Source organism: Lingula anatina, chromosome 2 (genome assembly GCF_051362555.1).
Source record: "Lingula anatina isolate TDL-2025a chromosome 2, LinAna3.0, whole genome shotgun sequence".
NCBI classification, from domain to species: domain Eukaryota; kingdom Metazoa; phylum Brachiopoda; class Lingulata; order Lingulida; family Lingulidae; genus Lingula; species Lingula anatina.
Genome location: NC_141768.1, coordinates 14,554,726 through 14,574,664, shown reverse-complemented (window position 1 = coordinate 14,574,664; position 19,939 = coordinate 14,554,726). Strand labels below are relative to the sequence as shown.

The 19,939-nt window shown below is 33.8% G+C and overlaps 1 protein-coding gene across 8 annotated transcripts in view; it reads right to left on the bottom strand.

Annotated features, from left to right (window-relative positions):
* Positions 1 to 1,955: 1,955 nt before the first annotated feature.
* Positions 1,956 to 19,939, bottom strand: part of LOC106162713 (echinoderm microtubule-associated protein-like 2) — a 33,421-nt gene continuing 15,437 nt past the window's right edge. For 5 of the 8 annotated variants that reach the window (XM_013540097.3, XM_087003930.1, XM_013540099.2 and 2 more), the window contains 21 exons: positions 16,819 to 16,923; positions 16,063 to 16,225; positions 14,499 to 14,570; positions 12,339 to 12,361; positions 11,959 to 12,082; positions 11,566 to 11,715; positions 11,156 to 11,231; positions 10,074 to 10,127; positions 9,078 to 9,182; positions 8,099 to 8,203; positions 7,687 to 7,821; positions 7,177 to 7,276; positions 6,884 to 7,041; positions 6,291 to 6,416; positions 6,034 to 6,165; positions 5,657 to 5,813; positions 5,325 to 5,422; positions 4,754 to 4,841; positions 4,253 to 4,348; positions 3,623 to 3,753; positions 1,956 to 3,251 (listed from right to left, as the gene is read on the bottom strand). In XM_013540097.3, coding sequence (XP_013395551.2) covers positions 3,126 to 3,251; positions 3,623 to 3,753; positions 4,253 to 4,348; positions 4,754 to 4,841; positions 5,325 to 5,422; positions 5,657 to 5,813; positions 6,034 to 6,165; positions 6,291 to 6,416; positions 6,884 to 7,041; positions 7,177 to 7,276; positions 7,687 to 7,821; positions 8,099 to 8,203; positions 9,078 to 9,182; positions 10,074 to 10,127; positions 11,156 to 11,231; positions 11,566 to 11,715; positions 11,959 to 12,082; positions 12,339 to 12,361; positions 14,499 to 14,570; positions 16,063 to 16,225; positions 16,819 to 16,923 — 2,324 coding nt within the window. In that variant the 3' untranslated portion in view covers positions 1,956 to 3,125. Of the gene's footprint in view, positions 3,252 to 3,622; positions 3,754 to 4,252; positions 4,349 to 4,753; positions 4,842 to 5,324; positions 5,423 to 5,656; positions 5,814 to 6,033; positions 6,166 to 6,290; positions 6,417 to 6,883; positions 7,042 to 7,176; positions 7,277 to 7,686; positions 7,822 to 8,098; positions 8,204 to 9,077; positions 9,183 to 10,073; positions 10,128 to 11,155; positions 11,232 to 11,565; positions 11,716 to 11,958; positions 12,083 to 12,338; positions 12,362 to 14,498; positions 14,571 to 16,062; positions 16,226 to 16,818; positions 16,924 to 18,943; positions 19,086 to 19,939 lie in introns of those variants that run through there. The other 3 variants (XM_087003931.1, XM_013540093.2, XM_013540095.2) reach the window with 3 other exon arrangements.

Below are 19,939 nucleotides of genomic sequence, written 5' to 3'. Positions count from 1 at the left end.
CAGGTCAAGTATTCCCTGGCCAAGCTGGGTTGCTCTCACCCCCAGACACTGGCAACTCACCTGTCTACTGTCAGCATATTTTAAGGCCCTTATCACATCCTCCATAACATTTATCTGTATCAAAAAAACTTAGAAAGATGGACAACCAAATAGCCTGGCTACTGCGTAAGAGACAGAACCCCCATGCTTGACACAGCCAGTTATAACAAAATTAATTTTGTTAAGTCCAAAAAGTTGGAAGCAAACTTGTTAAAGGGAATAAAACCCCCAGTAGCACAAGTACATTTTAGAACAAGTCTATGAGTTTTGATGATGACATGTGTAACACACCAAGTAAAAAGGACCCAAGTTTCCTGTGTTGTCTGAAACTTCAGGTGGGTTACTCCCTCACTTGCTTTTTAACCGCTATACCTACAGGTATGTTAAGCAGTTAGGCCTACTTTTATATAGAGTAACATAAAGCAACCCAAGTGGTTCCCAGCATATTGCCAGTTTCAATCTGCAAAAGGTTGCTTTGAAAAGCATTGGCATAACATTTAGATTAGAGCCAAGTAACTGTCTTAATGTTACCCTGTGGTTATAGTACCATATGATGACTTGTAATTGGGCACATCTTATTCCTTAGAGTATAGTAGGAATCCATTCAGGAAAGTGTTGAAACATAACCTGACATGTTATCTGAGGTGTAATTCTCTAATACTGTTGCATATGTACAGAGAGCACACTAGACAGCTATAATTACATAACAAGACAAAAAAAATATGCACAAAGAACTATAAGGAGGAAAACTGCAAAGCCAAATGAGATAATGAACTTGTTTTTGTAAGAAATGATGGACTAACAAATAATTATGTTTTGATGCAAGGCAAATTTGGCAGGAGGCCAAAATGGATGAAAAGAAAAGGCCAGAGGAATAAATCATGTCATGCTAAATGGGGAATATCTCAAGCTCACCCAAAAGCTATGATACACACTGTTGCAACTTGCATATGTCTCATTACACAACATACTCTCACCATTCCAGGATTTTTATACATACAGAGTGTCTGTATATGTATTTGAAATTGAAAAATATATCATGCCACATATCATGAAAGACGAGCACTACATACGATTGCATGAGACATGTTATTCAATTTCTATCTTGCTAAGTGTTATTTGGTTTCTATCATGCACAATGTTATTCAATTGCGATTCTTTTCTAATTTCCTTCTATGAAATTTGTGGGTTATGTGTTACTGAAGTGTACATGTGGAGAAACCTGACACACATCTTCTCATGTATGCCTCTAACATTGAAGACAAAGTTAATCAAGCATGATAAAACTGTTGAAATATCTTATTCCATTGGGTTCAAGATAATTTTACATAGAAATCACCTCCCTTTTTTGTGAGATGAACTGAAAGCTGCAGACCTCACCTATCACGCAACAAAATCAGTTTTTTAGCGAAAAATTATTTGAAGGTTGAATACCGATATGAACTATGCACACTGTTAATAGCCTGTATTTTTTCTTTCATTTAAAGTATTGATTATCTTTGGAGTTCCAAGTTATGACATTATTTCTACACAGTGTGCTACAAAACCTCAGATATACAAAAAAACACAAATTAGGTTGATAAAGGACACTGCAATAGCATCATTAAGATACCACACTATAGCAGGTGATACCAGTTGTGATATATGGTGGGCTATATTAATGATTGATCTTGTTCAATCTTGCTACAGGTGCCATACCAAACCTCCATGAAAAAAAGATTGCTATATCTAGACATTGGTTTATTTTTTACATAAAGTAACCATAGGTAAGTTCACTATCAAAAACTCTAAACTTATTTTCTCTCTTGTGGAATTTATTGTCTAGTTTTCTCAATAAACAAATAAATAAATAAACAAATAAATACTTTAAAGGATTGAGTTTTCTTTTGCATAAATAAAAACACCTAAAATAAAAATATGCTTAAAGAGGATAGTTGACCACTTGTTTATTAGTGCTAATATAAACATTAACAGATTTTTAGCAATCCAGACAAATATGCCACATGAAGAAAACATGCAAAATAATTTTAAGTAGTATATTGAAAATGCTGCCATATTATAAGAGGCATACATTTAGGTCTTTAAATTCATAAAAACAATTCAAATATCAAATGAAGTCATTTTACAGAGAGTACACAAACACAAATGATATACTCAAATTACTTTTATCTGCTCATTGTAATGTTAATCCACTGCTTTTTTGTATATGAAAAACATCTTTAAAAGAAAATGACTACAATATATTCATAATTATTATCATTGACAGTGAACTTTTTCATATATCTTGTTCACATACAATACTAATTCCATATCAACCTTATCCTATATCCTACAGTATACTGTAATCTCTAAATCTTTTTACAGCTAGATTAATTTCTATTATTTATGGGAAGAAAAACATTAAACACAAATTTTCTTTTTATCTAAAAGGCTCTATCTGTCCCCAATAATACTGAATTTATCTGGTGTACAGTAAGCTTGGGGCCATCAAAATTTCTAAGAAAACAGTACATAATAGCAATCCACTTTCACTCTGAGAATTCTGAGAAGACATTTAGGCCAAGTCTTATTATAATAAGTGAAACACTGCAAGTAATTAAACAAAAACAAAATTATGTATCAAAATTTCAAAAAAAAAAAAAAAATAATAATAATAATAATAATAATAATAAATAAATAAATAAATAAATAAAAAAATAAAATAAAATTTTTTAGACCAAGCCAAAGAAAATATATTTAGAAGTATAAATGAGATAATTCCATTTCTTATTATATCAAAGTATTAGGTCAAGATTTAATGTTTTTCATCTGAGAACCTTTTCAAACAAAAGGACTTAAACTGACTGTTAAACCCACTATCAAAAGATGGCATTCACAATACTTCAAACACTTTCACTTCATGTATTTTCATCTACAATGAAATAACTTCATCAGTCATTGGAGACATGATTTTTAACAATTAATTAGCATCCTTACCCTTTTTTGTTTCAACATTAATCAAGTCATATTATGTATACTTTCTTTTCTGAAAATCCATTCATATTATCAGTATCAATAGAAAGCAGATTACTCATTCTTGAGAATCTTTATAAAATCTCCCACTGAAGAATTCCGGCATCCTTCCCTCCAGTTGAAAGCAGACGACTATCATCATGAAGGAAGCGGACAGCAGTCACATGACTACTATGGCCACCATAAGCCCGATGCCCAGCCTAGAACAATAGAATGACAGATTCAAAGACTGTATCTATGCAAAGAGATATAGTCATTAGAAATTGTACCTCTTAATTCAATACATTTACCTGAAAGGTGACCATTTCCTTCATACTGAGGTTATTTGAAATACCTCAAAATCCCTTATAAAAATTTATAAAAACGTTTGAAGATTACATAATCACAATTACCAATATGTTCTATTCAATTTGTGGAGATCGAACAGAAAATATGCAACATAAGCCCAATTTCATACAAAAAACTGCACCTCATTTATTTATAGGCTATGGTGAACAAAATACACAGTTTCGCACCAACCAAAATTTCAGCACCAGTCAAATTTTCAAAAGAACTTTAAAAACACTCTCACCTCAATGTGTGTTGAAGGGTATCTGTAGAGGTTCACTTTCCCATAGTCATCAGCACTAGCCAGGAGATCTGCCTTGTGAGCACGACTGCTGCCATTGACATCCGTACCGTCAGCTCCCTCTGGCCAGATGCCTGAAATACAACAGTTTACACACACATAACTATATACCATGGGGGCACTGAAGCCATATAAATATAAAAGGTACCTCCATCTAAAATTCTATATTGTGCAAAGAAACAAAAAAAGTTATTCATTTATCAGCAGTAAAACATTCAAATATTGACAATGAAATATAGCAGCAATTTTAGTCTCATGATTGCAGCACCAGTGCATATCTGCAGACAAATATCCAAAATATCAATTTTACACCACAGATTTAAAGACACCATAAATCAGACCATGCCATCAACCAGCAATAAAGAAGTCAACTTTGATAAAATAACTAAAGTATCACTAAGAATTACACACAGGAAATATATTCAGTCTTTAAGAGTGAACACCCAAATCAATATCCTACCTTGCAATGAAGTATTTAACAGATAGTTAGTCTTTTTATCTTACCTTAAAAAATCTTTTGAAATATCTGTTCCATGTCACATATTAACCTTTACATTTCAATGCCGTACTCACCACAGGTATTGAAGCTAATGGTACAGTAAGAAGTGGCCCACTGTACGTCTCTCATACTACTTGAAGCTGTGATTTGTTTGCAACTGGATGCATTCCCTGTGAAACAATTAAATCATAATACATAACTTATCAAATGATATATTTATATTCCATGTGTGAAATTAAAATTTTTTGAAGTTACATAATTCTACTTTATATATTTCAGTCATTTTATGCAACCCTTTTGTAAAAAATAACAAAAGTTTGGTGCCTAATACAGTTTTCAGACTATTTTCCATCAGCAAATGGAGAAAGAATTCCTAAATCTACATGTATGTGCGTGCGCTATTGGGATCATCATAATAATCATAGCATTAAGCAAGGCTGTTGGCACTGTGTAATGTAATCTGAGATAAGAATTTATTTGACCTTTGTGGGATTCACTTAATAAGTCTACCGATATTTCTGACCCAATCTTCATTCACATTCTGCCAATGTGAAAGTACGAGAACCTCAACTTACAGAAAAGTAGTTCATAATCTCCTGAGTTTGACTGAATATACTGACTGTCTGCAGACCAGTCTAGGTGAGTCACAAAACTGGAGTGACCCTGTAATCAAGAGGAAAGTTCAAAATACAATCTAATACTAAAATACAAAACTGAATACACAATAAGCTGAATATCACTGAGCTAGTAAATAGTTAACTTTTAGTTGAATCAAGAAACAGTCTTCCAGATGACAAATTTATTTTTCTAAAAAATTATTTTTTATTTTTTTTCTTTAAAATGTAAGCAATTACTGACATGTCCCCTAAGGGGCACTAAAGACTTCTAGAATGCCTTACTGCAGGATAATTATGAAATAGCTGTATGTACAGTAATGCTACTGTGCAGACACACAAATTGAAAGTTAATGAAATATTGCACGCAAACACCCCATATCCCATGACACTCAGCTTTGCCAAAATTTGCACATGCATAGCTGGCTCGTTGGTCTAGGGGTACGATTCTTGCTTTGGGTGCGAGAGGTCCCAGGTTCAAATCCCGAATGAGCCCAATCTATTTACTTTTAAATCTATGTTTTCTGCATACCTGGCATTTACCAACGCGTGAATATTTTTTCCCTTCCTCATCAACACTATAAACATAAATGTGATTGTCCCTGGAGCCCAGTGCCAAGTACTTTCCGTCTGAAATATAAAATTATTGCTCAGTGCCTCACTATAGACAGTTTTTTTCATCTTATTAACAATATAATAACATCTGTAAACAGCAAGAATCAGCCCTAAATAATATGCAGAATACGCATAGATTTGGAAACTCTGCAGACCACGTTATGCTCACAAACATACGTAAACTGACTGTCAATCCTTTTGCTAGGCCTACAATTCATTTTTTTCAAAACACACTCACACAAGTCATACCTGGTGAATACTCCGCACACTCAATCTGTTCATTGCCATCAGTGTGAGAATAGACAGGTTCTCTAGAAGTGAGGTCCAGCACCAGCCACTTGGCAGTCTGTGTCCCTATAGCCACCACCTGGGCATCAGGGTGAAAACATGCACAGTGGGCAGGGACCTGGTATAGAAAAAAAAAGCAATATATAATATAATGCAAACCCCCCAAAATTTTATTTGCATGTTGTTCACCAGAAGCAAACAGTATCTCATGACCCAGAGAACTTCCACCTAAATCAGCAACAGACTAGGGAAGTACTCATGTAGTTATAAAACATCTATAGCCATATCATTTCTGTTTAATGTACATAAGAAACTCAACACAGTTACATGATCCTCACCTCCAATTCCTTGCTCCAAACAGCAGAATGAGACAGTGCGTCCCAGAGGAACACCTTCTTATCATAGGCGCAGGTCAGGAACTGGTGCTGATTAGGGTGGACTGCCAACCCCCACAGTTCATCAACATGACCCTGGGGACAGAATAATCATGTCAGGGGTTAGTTTGCTGTATAAAGATATGTTAACGAAATGTTTAACCCTTATTTAAAACTTTAAAAAATTATCATATAGACTTGTCAGGAAAAAAATACCATACCTGTACTATAGGGTTGAAGTTGAGTTCCAGTGTCCCTTGTAGTATGACATTCCTGGTAGAGCCAACTACAATCATATTCCCCTTGCCCTGGGTCAGTGTGCGCACAGCACCATAGTGTTCTGGGATCTAGGAGGATAATCATTGAAGGAACTGAATATGACATTATATTAACACCAAGGCTATGTTATAAAATATATTCTTTACAATATCAAACATTTAAAACTACTTTCTGAAAAACTGAACTGTCAGTTGAATTGTCAACTCAATATATTCAAGAATTACAAGTTTGACTTTTTTATCCATATATATCATAATGCTCTAGAAATTTAACTTCAATTAACTTAAAATGACCACAAAATTCACATAGCATTCACATATACTGCCAATGAGAAATACAAATTCACCATCCCTTAGAAGAATGAATAAATGTCATGTTACATTCAACAACATAGTCAGAATCTTAATGTCATCTCACCAGGCTGGATCAACTTATTATAAAAATATCATCATTCAAAACTTTAACCTTTGTAAATGCATGTCCACTTGCACACAACACACACACACACACACATAGAATCCCCTTATAAACTTACCTCCACCTCTCCAGTCTGAGTCAAGCCAGTGGCATCCCACTGTACAATTCTCCTGTCCTTGCCACCACCAGATAGCAGATGGCCATCCTTGGTGAACAGCAGGGAGAAGATACCACCTTCATGTACCCCTGTCAGGGCCTTGGAGATCTTGTTGGTGCCTGGTGGAATTAATATACATTAATATGGCAACTGGTATATGTAAAATCATATGACCAGGTACTTCACTTCACTATAAAGCTCTGCAGACATAATTGTGGAGAACTTATGTTACATTATACCTATTATATACTCACCTCTTGGCCAAATGAATATATTTCCATTAGAATCTCCAGTAAAGACATCTCCATTATCAGCAATAGCCAGACAAAGTACAAACTTGGGTTTCTCGTGTTTCTGTGAAATTCAAACACCAATATGATATTAAACTTTTAATCAGGTACAAAGAACTCGAGGCTAAAATATTCTTTTTCAACCTCCCCCCACATATATTAATCCATTTTTCTTGCATAAAACAGCTCCCTTCAATGACAGGTGTCTCCCTTTTACAAAAAACATACTCCACGTATATCATGACTAAGTTAAAATCATCTTTCAAGAAATAAGGCCCATTAACAATGTTAACAATGCTTACTCAAACCAGACAAAACCTCACTGGCATCCTCAGACCACCAGCTTAGATTACATGAGATTTCAACTTTCAAAGCACAAAGTAATGGAGGGGTCCCTAATGTGATATGTTTGTTATATATATCAAACTCATTTCTGTCAAAGCAAGTTCTTTTGTGAGCAAGGTTTTTATTTACCTCAAAGAGCCCCAGTTTCTTGCCCAGGGTGCCACCTTCCAGTGTCCAGAATGTGATCTGATTCTTACCACAAGTAATGATGGTATTGGCATCCAGTGGATGGAACTCTGAGGCCACAACAGGCTCTGTAGAACTCTGTAATCCATTGTAAAACATGATTTGTACAATCTTTTCCATATTTTATATATTTCACAGATATTAATTCACAAATCATCAGTTGGCTTTTATACATTTACATTATGGGTATGTTTATTCATTTTTGTTATGAGTTGAAAATAGGTTTATGGTTTGAAGTTTGAACCAATTTAAAGCTAGCTGTAAGTTTGTTATCTTTTTTCTTAACCTAATTTTGGAATACCGATAAGAGCTTATGAATGGTGCTGTTGAAAAAAATGAATTTCTCCATATTTGCCTTGGTCTCTGTAATCTTGTGTCCTTTCTCTCCTTTCTGCCACTCCCACACTGATAGAGTATGCTCATTGCCCTCATCCACAGCACACAGCAGCTGTCCACCATCCTGCAGTGTCAAGGTGAGCAAATGTACCATAGATTTAATCATTCCTGCTGTCCTTACAATACATAGTGATGTTCATTTTCATTAAAAAATTTGAGAACAATTTTGATCATTGCTTTGATACGACAAAGCTCAAACCTGTATCGCTTAAAATACCCAAGCCATCACTGGATAAATAGAGGTGTATGCACTGAAATATCAAATGACATGTCATTCTATTTTTTTAAGACAAGAATTTGCAAAAATTGCGGAGATTACCTGTGTTCAAAAAGATCTGAATGCATGTTCAGTATACAGTATTTTGAATGGATGGGAATGGGAATCATCTGAGATAGGCAAAAAAAAAAAAAAAAAAAAAAACTCCCCACTTGGCATAAAAATCAAAGTATATTTACAGGAGAATGAGGTAAGAAGTAATGGCAAACTAGTGAGTGAGGCTATAAATGAGTAAAAGCTGACAGAATTTTTTCATAGGTATTTTTTGGGTTGATTTTTCTTGAAAGGACAAAGCGTAAGATTTTTAACGCACATTTTTTTACTTAAAAATACATAAACTGCTTCTTGTTGAACTCATTTGAGAGCAAGTAATATTTTAAAAATAATTTTAACAGATAAATGCCATGAATATAAGTCATCAAAAAATAATCTACTTCATCACCTGCTGACACACCTGGCCACCTATCTGCCATCTGACACAATTTTGAATTGCACAAAACCTGGCAGTTGGTGCTGGAAGTGATTGTTAACTTGACAATGGCTTTTAAGGGAAAGGCAATAAACAATCAAAATGTTTTACTGAGTTATTACAACAATCAATTGGCCTAGTTCATATTTTTGTCAAACTACCCTTGCTTGCAATTGAGTCAGATGAACTTACTGCCTTTGAGAATCCAATAGAGCATACTGCTCTATCAAAGTCTCCTCCCAGACCCAAGACATGGAGAGTTTGCAGGCTGACAGAGTTCCAAATCCGGACATGAGGCTGAAACAATAGAAATAGCATGGTAAAATATGAAAGCTATTTAGGCAAGTCATCAGGTAGGACAGGCAGCATAAACCTTACAGTGAGTTTAATGAATCTAAGAACGAATGACACAAAGAAAATAATAAGAAATCAATATGTGAAGGGAGGTTTAATTATACAAATACAAAGGATATGGTCGTTCGTAGAACTAGTCTAGCAAAATATTAGCAATCTAATGAAATCAGTATCATGCTAGCCTACAGCGTTTAACTAATTTTTTTTCAAATTTTTTTGTATGCTACCTGCTCCACCGAGTAGTGGAATGGTTTTGCAGAAACCATGCATCAGAAAAAATCAAACAGGATCACAGTATATTCAAGTAAAACCAACTGAAGGCTCTCTACACAAAGAAAACCAATACAAAAGAGTATGATTGAGGTGGAGATAACGGAGAAAAACCAAAACAGCATTTCCAAACTTGGAATTGTAATGCACCATTTTTGTATTCATCCAGGTATGTAGAATATGATACATTTTTAATGAAATTTAAAATGAAATCATTATGAATAAAAACACTATCAATCTATATTGAAATTAAATTTCCTAAAGAATTTGTTTCATGCAATCTCTGAAGGGTGAACAATGCTGTAAAATAATAAATTCAAATAGAACATACCACCAAGATATCAAAAAAAAAAATTGCTAATGTAAGAAATCATAACAATAATTTTTAAGAAATTAAGCAACATTCCGCAATCAAGAAAGCAAAATAGTCATGCACTTTTCACAAAAATAAAATTAAAAAAATATTTTACCAAAATGGCCTCCTTTAAAACCTCCATCAAGAAAAGAAATAACATGAAAGAAAAGGAACCCTTGAAAAAATAAGATAAAGCAAACCAAACTCACCAAATGATCAGGAGCAGTGCTTGGGTCGCCTTTTCCATGTTGGGCGCTCTTAGGCTGCAGGTAGGGGGAACACAAAGCAAATCAGCACCAACAAACCAACAACCAACCAGTCAAATAATACACACATTATGAAATGCCACTGCATTTTTTATTATCAACATTCATAATGATTTCTTATGAGCAAGAAGGAACAAGAAAAGTTTGGTATTTGTATTGTACGCAAAACCTTTAATATAATGCATAATGTGTGCATAGTTTATAATCGAGTCTGCTATACAAATGTTAATGTTAAATTTGTATCTGAATCATGTAAACCTAAATGTTGGTTATAACACAATGGCATTTCAGAAGTTTAAGCAGTCTAACAAAATCAAGAAAAGAACTGGTGTAATGGGTATTATCACTTCAATGCAGAGATACAATATAAACAGCAAAAATTATATATTTCCAAATCAAAATAAAAAGACCAAGTATAACCTAAAAGCACAAGTGTTGCAGTTTAATCAAATATCTTCCATATGGATAGAATTTCAAATCAGAGCATATTTCTATATATTTTTGATTTTTTGGTTTTGTTTTTTAAGTCTTCTTAGCAAATCAGTGATAGTTTGAACAGAACAATTAGATCAAGAGCATTGTCTGCTGCAATTAGTCTTTTCACAGTTTAAGTGAGCATCATAAAAACAGAGTGCCACTGTAGTGAGTCTGGCAAGCACAAATGAACTGTAGCAAACAGAAACAGACACTGGTTACATCTTCACATCCATTCAACAACCAGTGGCAAGTACAGAAAGCTTTACAAAAGCACACCATATGTGATCATACTATCTTTTAAATCTGACCAAAATGCATTCAACTCATATTTTCGGAGTACCTTCATTTTCACAAAATGCTTTTGTCCAAAACAGTATAATACCTTGTATTTCACATGGTCTTTTTCAAAGTTAAAGCAGAAATGTTAAATGCCATGCATAAAATGTTTCTAGGCTTTCATCAACAAAGTCAAACCTCTATAAAAACCACTGGAAATGAGTAAAAATGTGAAAACTGTCCTAGCCCACAAGGGGGACATAGAGGCTTACCCTGCTAGACTTCTTGTTATCATGCCCAGCCACCTGACCTGTTGCTATGGTAATTTTGTCTGGATGAACTGCCAAGCTAAAAAGAATATAAATTTTTTTAATCTTTAAAGTTGTGACAATATTTCTATGCTATAAAGGGCAATAATGACACAAATTCTAGCTCAAATACAGACAAATTCTATTCCATCTTAAATGCACAAGTCATTATAACTGGTAAAAAATATTTTAAGGCATTTCCCACAGCCTTAACTTAACTTTTCTAATTGATTAATTGCCTGTAGAGTTTTTCTTATGGCACATGCAACATCTGGATTCATTCCAGCATGTAAATCGCATTGAAAAAAAATTAACTCTACAATGCTAGATTTTAAATTATGCTCCAACACATGGATGCCGTTTCAAAGATTTACCACTTGACATCATCTGTATGTCCTAGGTAATGTCTCTGTATTTGTTCTTCCACATTGTACAACACCACCACACCTGCCACAAAGTACACAGTCTCTCCTGTAGGAAGTAGATGAACATTGCTGCGGCAGTCTCGGCCCCTATAGCCGTAACTGTGGAATGTCAAGGATTAGCCAATGTAAAGTGAATAAAACAAATTCTAAGAGTACAAAACTCAAAAAGAAAGGCAACTGTTATTTCACAGTGTTAACAATCAATTTTTTTCTGTTTTATCTTTTTTAATCAATATCATTATGTGCCAAATCTAGATTATTCAGGATAAACTCAAGAAAACAGAAGTTGCAGATAAATGTATTCCATTGTCACAGTTATTCAATAAATAAGTTAGAGGATACACCCATTCTAATTTGAGACTCTGTGGCGGCTGGTCCTCTTTCTTTGCCAGGTCATACTCTTCTAGTGTGGGAGCGTACAGTGTCACTGGACGACCTCTGAGGTACATACGGAGGTATCCCTCCTCTGGAACACCAAAAGAGACATTCATGTTTTATTTTGATCAATCTTATTTACAAGCAGTCATAAATTCCATGAGGAAAAAAACAAATTTTAAATATAAAGAAATGTTTTCAATTACTTTACACTTTTCTTTACACTTATTTGTTCAGTCTATTTATTCACATAGATGATTGTTTGAGTAGGTAAAACAAATGTATACTATACATATTACATGTGCACTCACTGACACCATGCAAGATTCAAAAGTAGTAACATTTACCTTTATTAAATGTTGTCTCTTTGCTGAAAAAATATTTGTAAAAGAAAATATTAATTTGATACACTACAAGTTTAATACAGATATGCTAATCAGGCCCGTAGCCAGGGGGGGTTCAGGGGTTCGAAAGAACCGCCCCTTTTGCTGAGAAAAGGTCCACTCTGGGTAAAATTTGATCTAGATACATGATGTTTTTATGGAAAAAGGTCCACTTTTTCAGAAAACGAACCCCCCTTTTGAAATTTCTGGCTACGGGCCTGCTAATAATGTGTAAGAAACAGTAAATAAAGTACATAAACTAAAGGAGTCTTCTTGATATTAAAAAACCAATACCAGAGTCAGGGAAATTAAATTCAATAATTAACATTTTTTTAAAATATGAAGCTTCACCAAAGCTGACATTTAAAAGAAATTAACAGGAAAATGTAGATTATGGGATAACATGGAATCTGAGGAGATATTTTCATATATGCACTTTACAAATTAAAAGATAATGTTAATACCTTCACCTCTTGACAGAAATGTATGACTACCCTATACATGTGACAGAATATTCTAAACTATATCTAAACCATATGGCTACAATGTATTTAATTTCCCTTTACAATATTTCCTCTGTGTTAGTATAAATGCCTGGTCAGTGCTTTCATATACATATTTTGTTATTGAAACAATAATGTTACGGCAATCTTGATTCATAATCATCTTAATATGTAACAATATCAGTTACCTGAATTTTCATTAGAGAAGTAAATATTTATTTCAAGGAAAGGAACAGCAGGCAACAATAATAATAATATAAATAATAAGATAGTCATTACACATTTTAAGCATAAATGTTCCAATATAAAATGTTTATGCAAGGTAAAAGATTGAAGAATAAAGGTTCACCATCGCTGACCTAAATATATTTATGCATATAGCAAATAATGAAATAATTTAATCCACTATAACTACACCCTTCCTTAAAGCACAAGGACAGTATTTGATTATATATATTTATATATATATACCACTGAAAAAGGGTGAAAAATAAAGTTAGTACTGCTATATGTTTACTAAACCATATATATTGTTATACTGCTGGCATCATTACCGTGGCATTGTATCAGAGATGTCGTATGAACAAATCCTTCAGCCTCTGAAGAAAACAAAAAAAGATAATTTAATGTACTTGTTACAGGTGCTCCAGTTTCTTCATCCTCATACCCTTATGTAAGCATAAAAACAGCTTCTCTGAAAGAGTGTACACCATGGTCCTTTATTCATAAGCAAAAATGACAAAATAATCTTGCTCTCTCCCCTCACTCTCCCTCTCTCTTTTTCTCTCTGGCAATAAAATCTGACATTCAATCAGTCTATAAAGATGGTCATAACATATACTTCAAATGCACACCTCTGAATTCGCATTTATACTGAAGATATGTCCACCCTTTTCAATACAACCTTTCTTTGCGACTGGTGTGATTAAGCTCTGCGTACCAAAGACAACTTGGGAATATTACTGGTTTCTTAAAGACCATTGTTTGCCATGCTCAAAGGTAGGTATAAGTGCAGCCACGAATGTATTACCAATAATGTTCAACCAAAATGGCCAAGATGGAAAAATTTGCTATAAAGTGAATTTAAACTGGTAACTCCTGATGATTTAATCTTTCCATAGAAATGTGATTTTACATATTTTTGTTTAGTGCTTGAAACCGATGATTGAAAACAGCTCTAAAACACAACTTGTAGCCTTCACTGTAATAAACACTCCAATGTTAGAGACCATCAGATTTTGGCCATTTTGGTTGAACATTCTCAGTAATTCATTCCTGGTACAGCTGAATTACATTTAATCAGATTTATCGTAGAGATGGGTGGTGCAGAGGTGAGGTGGGAAGGAGCCACCTATCTTCAATGTTAAGACATTTTTACATGCGATTAGACAACCATGGGCATATGTAAAGGAATAATGCAGGTTAAGCATAAAACATGCTCTTGGTTAGATGATTAAAATTGACCACATGCATGGAAATGTTTATTGCATTATTTTTTTATGCAGCTAAAAACCAAAACAAGCAAAATATATATGGTTTACATCACAGCAAGTAGATATTGTAGATATTTGGTTATAGCAATCAACCATGAAGAAAAGAGAGATACTAAGTGGTAAATTACCGCCTATGTGCCATAGCTTTTCTATCAGTAGCTCTAGTTTTGTCAGTTAAGCATGTCACAGACTGGAACGATCTAAAACAATTACATACAATATATATATATATATATATAATTTAGATATGATATTGTTTGAAAACAAACTGGTCAAAATTAAGCTTAAAGGTGAAGGTATTTAAATTCTTACAATGATCAAACTACATTGTTTGTGTTGTTACCAACATAAAATGCTCAATTCTGATTAAATACTATTAAAACCTTTCTTTTTGTTAATCAACAAATACCACATGTATTTTAAATTCAAGAAGTTACATGTACGATATCTGGAATTATTGCCATGTACTTTTGAAATTCGAGTTCTTTTCTCTGTTTCTTAAATAACCGGGCACATTATTTAAATCCTCTTGCAATGCTCTGATTTCTGTCTTTGATTCCAGTAATGTCACAATTTTCAAAAACTTCAAAACAAATCTTATTACAAGTAAAGCATTTACCGCAGACCAAAAAGCAGCTCAAAAGCACACACCCTACCTTATTCCAGCACAGAATGCTACAAACCATTTGTTCTAAACATCCTATTTATTGATGCTTTAATGCCCAAGCCAACAGGTTATGAACAAAATGCATTAAACAAACCCCACAGGGCCATGTTAAGTACCAGCTAGCACTGGTATATAGTAATTGCTATATTACTACAATTGTGCTGCTGTAAAATTAGGAACATTCTCCATCACTGTACTTTTCATCCTGATCTACAAAGTGGTTTCCTACTGACACATCAGGCTATATACTGAGGCTACTGTATGAAGACACAATTCTTTACTTTTATCTCTATACTGCTTTTTTTAATCATAAAATGACTATTGGTGAGTGATTTTTTTTATCTACATAAAAGAATCCAGAAGGAAGTAAATATACTAAACAATTACCCTGCATGCAGATGGACACCAATGCCCTTGGGTTTCCAAACAAGCTAATCACTATTTTGACCTTATTATCAATTTAGTCCATCAAACATTATATGCATACAAATTATTCCTTGAGCTTTGTGAAAAGATACCCTAATTATGTGCATAGAAATGCATTAGTGGGAATATTTTTACAAACAAACTGCAGAGCCCATACAATGAAATTAAATCCAAGTAAAAGGTGAATTAATTCATACCATTATAAAACTAAATATGCCCATGGCAATGCTTTATAATGAAGATTTTTTTCCCATGCATTATACTGTAATGATTCTTTAGCATTTTGTTAGTAATAACATGAAAGCCAGTAAAACCCAAACTGAAAATGGCTGAAGATGCAAGTAGAGAAATAAAAAGATTGTGAGCTAAAAAGTATAAGCTATAAAGAGTACATTCCCAAAGAAAAATCACACAGCAAACAGCAAAATCATCCCAGAAAAAAAGGCAAAACAATCACCCCACAAAAAATGTAAAACTTTCAGAAATCAACACAAACTCTACATTAACTTGAATTCACAACCACTTTCCTGGTTATTATCCCTGATAACAAAACTTATGGAAGTGGATAAAGAAAAAAAATACACCACCAACATAAATACCTGCTCATTTGTAAGTTTCCTCCCTGGAATTCTGCAGAAGACAGTGATGACCACTTCTTCAGTGAGGTTGGGCTGGGTGAGGGGGGAGCCTTGGGAGTGGGTGTGGGCGCCCTCTTCTGTGGTGGTGCTGTGTCACGAGTGACAAATGCCTGTTCAACTGATCCTACATTTTAAATAAAAACAAGGACTACACTGGCCTAAATTATATTTGACATGGTAGAGGGCAGATAAAAAAGTATACAACAAAATCTTGAACATACAAGAAAGAATCTTGCTCAGAAAACAAGTGCTCAAGAAAAATCATCTCTAAAAAAAGGAAATTCACAAAGACTTCAATCTCCTTTTATATTCAAGGTTATGATCATTATAAATGTCAGTCAGATACAGATGGATCTATCAGGGAGAAGCCTGCTGAGAGTGAACAAAACAACTTCATAATATAAATGTCTGCATGCTGTGTGCTAAGAAATGAGGTAACATGAAATCTTTAAGTGCAGATGATGTTGTCTTGTATTCCATACTTAAAAAAGTATCCTTCATGAAAACAAACAAACAAACAAAAAAAAAGATACAAATATGATAGTAAAATCACTTTTCAAAACATATCTGTTCTTCTATAACTGAGCCAAAAATACATTCTTCAATAATAAAAAAAAAAAGAATGATAATATACATAAAATAAAATATTCTGATCATTATATATACTAGAATGCTGTCTTCAGTAAAAAGGACATCAGAGCGAGAACCCAAAATCACCTGCTCTTTTACTCCTGGAATCAGCTGCAGAGATGGGTGCACTGGATACCCTCCTCGGCTGTGGCTTGAATGGTTTGGATGGGAGTACGTTGTTAGTAAGTCCAGCTGCAAGAAAAACAGATCAAATATGTAAACTAGTCAGTCATTGTTCTGCTGGCAACAGAAATCTTCTTGGGCCATCTGCATACTTTGGCTTGCATAACTGTTCATTGGACATTGGATAAAAATGTTTTGGTTAACAGGCACATATCATGTATGTTACTTACTTTTTTTTTAATGGAGGGTAGATAAAAATGTTTTGGTTAATGGGCAGATATACTGTATATTTTACTTAGTTTTTTAAATAAACTGTCAGCGAGTTGACCAAAACTGATAGAGTTGAGTAGGTGCGTTTTATGTTGGCTAAAACAACCGTCTTCTAGGTTACATCTATCAAATGCTTGTATCATGTATAATATCCAGGACATGATAATTAAATAACTGATACAGCAATTTATTAGAGAGACGGAATGACAATAGCTGCAGGAAATTAAGCAGAAGAGTATTCATATGGAATATAAGCAATAAATGTCTTGACAGTTTATGTGTTCAATGTCTCTCAATCTCTCTTCTATACATTCAGTGTGCCCGTTTAGGCCAAAGTGCAATGTGAAAGCATCCACATACTTCCTATCAGGTGACAAATAAAATGATGTGGCAATATCTCATCTGCAATCAGGATATTGCAGATGCAGCTTTCATCAAAATGGGGCTAAACTTATTTTAATAAGTGCTCAATGTAGTATTTATGGAGATAATGGCTCCTGTAGGATAACACTGACAAAAAATTCAGTTTTACCTATATAACATCCTTTTTTTAAAGTTTAAATCAACTTTTCGTACATAAAAAACAAACTAGATAAAACTTAAAAGTTGTTTTCATTTTCATGCCCAGCATGATGCCCCGTGAATTCATATAGACAGAAGTGAACAATAATCATAATCAAGTGAACAGACACGCCCATTTCTGCCTATGATAGCAGCTATTATGGAGATGAAATCATTCTGTCTATATATGCTGACCACATTCCACAGCAGCATACTGTGTGTCACCAGTATATAGGTATTATCTCATTGCTGCCTGGAATAGTTGACCTACAAGATCAGCCTACACATTTATATTTATCAAGATGTATCTGCTTTATACTACAGGCATGAGGTATTAATAGCCCTGGGTGTCACAGTAATTATCTCCCATGAAAAACCTCCTGATAAAGAGACAACTTTGCTATTGTTTATACATGACTAAACATAGATGTTTCCCTTCATTATTTTCCTTTTTTCCTGGACATACATATTTTTATTGAAGAAGTAAGAAGTTACAGTTCTATATGCTAATTAAAATAAGACAAGTTTATCTTATGATTGTATTCTACCAAGCTATATAATATTACAGAAATAATTTTCATTACCTAAAGTGATAAATAAAAATGCATTACTTCTGATAAGCCATTCGTTGAATAAAATTATAGCACGGCCAGTTTGTAACCTCTTTGGTGACTTAACAAAGATTTTCATTTGGTTGATAGAATTATATGATAAAATAGTTATTTTGAACAACCAAAAGTTATTTTTCTTTTTGGGGAGAAACCAATGTATATACAGGTATTCCAACACTGCACAAGTGTCTCCATCAGTTCTTGAGCCTTCTGCTAGGTGCCCTCCTCAAAAAGCTTTAGTTGTTCATAATATTTTTTTCAATATCTGTTTGGATGTGGTGCACACCTGGACAAAATAATCCTCATATCTATCCACTATTATCTTAAATGATTCCACCCCATCTTCAAAGATAAACAACTTTACCAGAAGTCAGACAGAGCATATATTCTAGTAAGCCTCAGCACAGAAAACAATTTCAAGAGTTAAAACTTCAACCTGACCCACATAATACCAATATATCATACTTCCCCAGCTAGATGACACATCAAGTGCATTCCATCTTAGTGACAAAAACATAAAAAATAAATTCAAGTTATCAAAGCAAATATAGAACCTTGCATTAATAGCTGGGAACTAAAACGTAAACATAAAAGTGTGCAAAATCATCTGTAATTGTTCCCACTGAGCACTAATACCTAATACCTACCAACTGCCCCTCCTATCTGTGAGTGAACAGTATTGTGGGCCAAGTGAAAGCACACTCACTCATTCACTAGTTTGGAGATTATGAGGCACAAGTACTAGTAGAGACATCTGGTGACAACAATGTCAGTTAGTTTCTTTCGTACATAAGTAAGACATCAGTGGCAAGCACATAAATGTTACATTTCTTTAAATAAATTTCAAAATAGATGATATCAAAAAGTATGCCCAATTTTTTAGTTATGAAAAATAAAACTACATTTTTTATTTATAGAAAAATTTAAATACACAATCATATCCATTTACCTTATATCAATTTCATTTTCTTTGCTTTCTTATATCTATCTTTACTTTATATTCACCTAGCTGAAGTTTTTCGCAATGAAGATTATCTTTCCCAGACAAATTTATCTTGATCAATCATATGGGATAAACTGAACTAAGGCACAATAATGAAGCCACTGCTGGCAGAGATTGTGTTGGCTTATCAAACACATTATTACATTTATAACCTATGGGATAAATGCCAGAACAGACATGATCAAGAAATTACGTACATTTGGCCCTACTTGATTCAATGTGCAAAACTAATTACTCAATAATCCAGCAGATAAAGATTTTTCATTTCAGTGGATGCTTTCAAAACCTCCTGAATTTGATGTAAGCTCAATTGGTGGGGGGTACATGCTGATCAGTCATAATATTGGTAAGTCAGGGTACTTACAGGCACTGTGTACTACATCCAAACCTCATTACTTCTGAAGAGATTGCAGGGGATCAAAAGTTTAAAGGATAAGTGTGCTTATTTGAGTTTTTGGCATCCACAGATAAATTACACAATCTACATCTTCTTATGAGAGCCCTCTTTTCACTTAAACTTTTCTCATACTGGAGCAATAATACATGGAATAAAAATACAAAACAGTCAATTTGGTAAAAAAAACATTTCTGAGAAAATTCACTTATTTCATTGAGCCTAATATAAGAAGTACATGGCTAA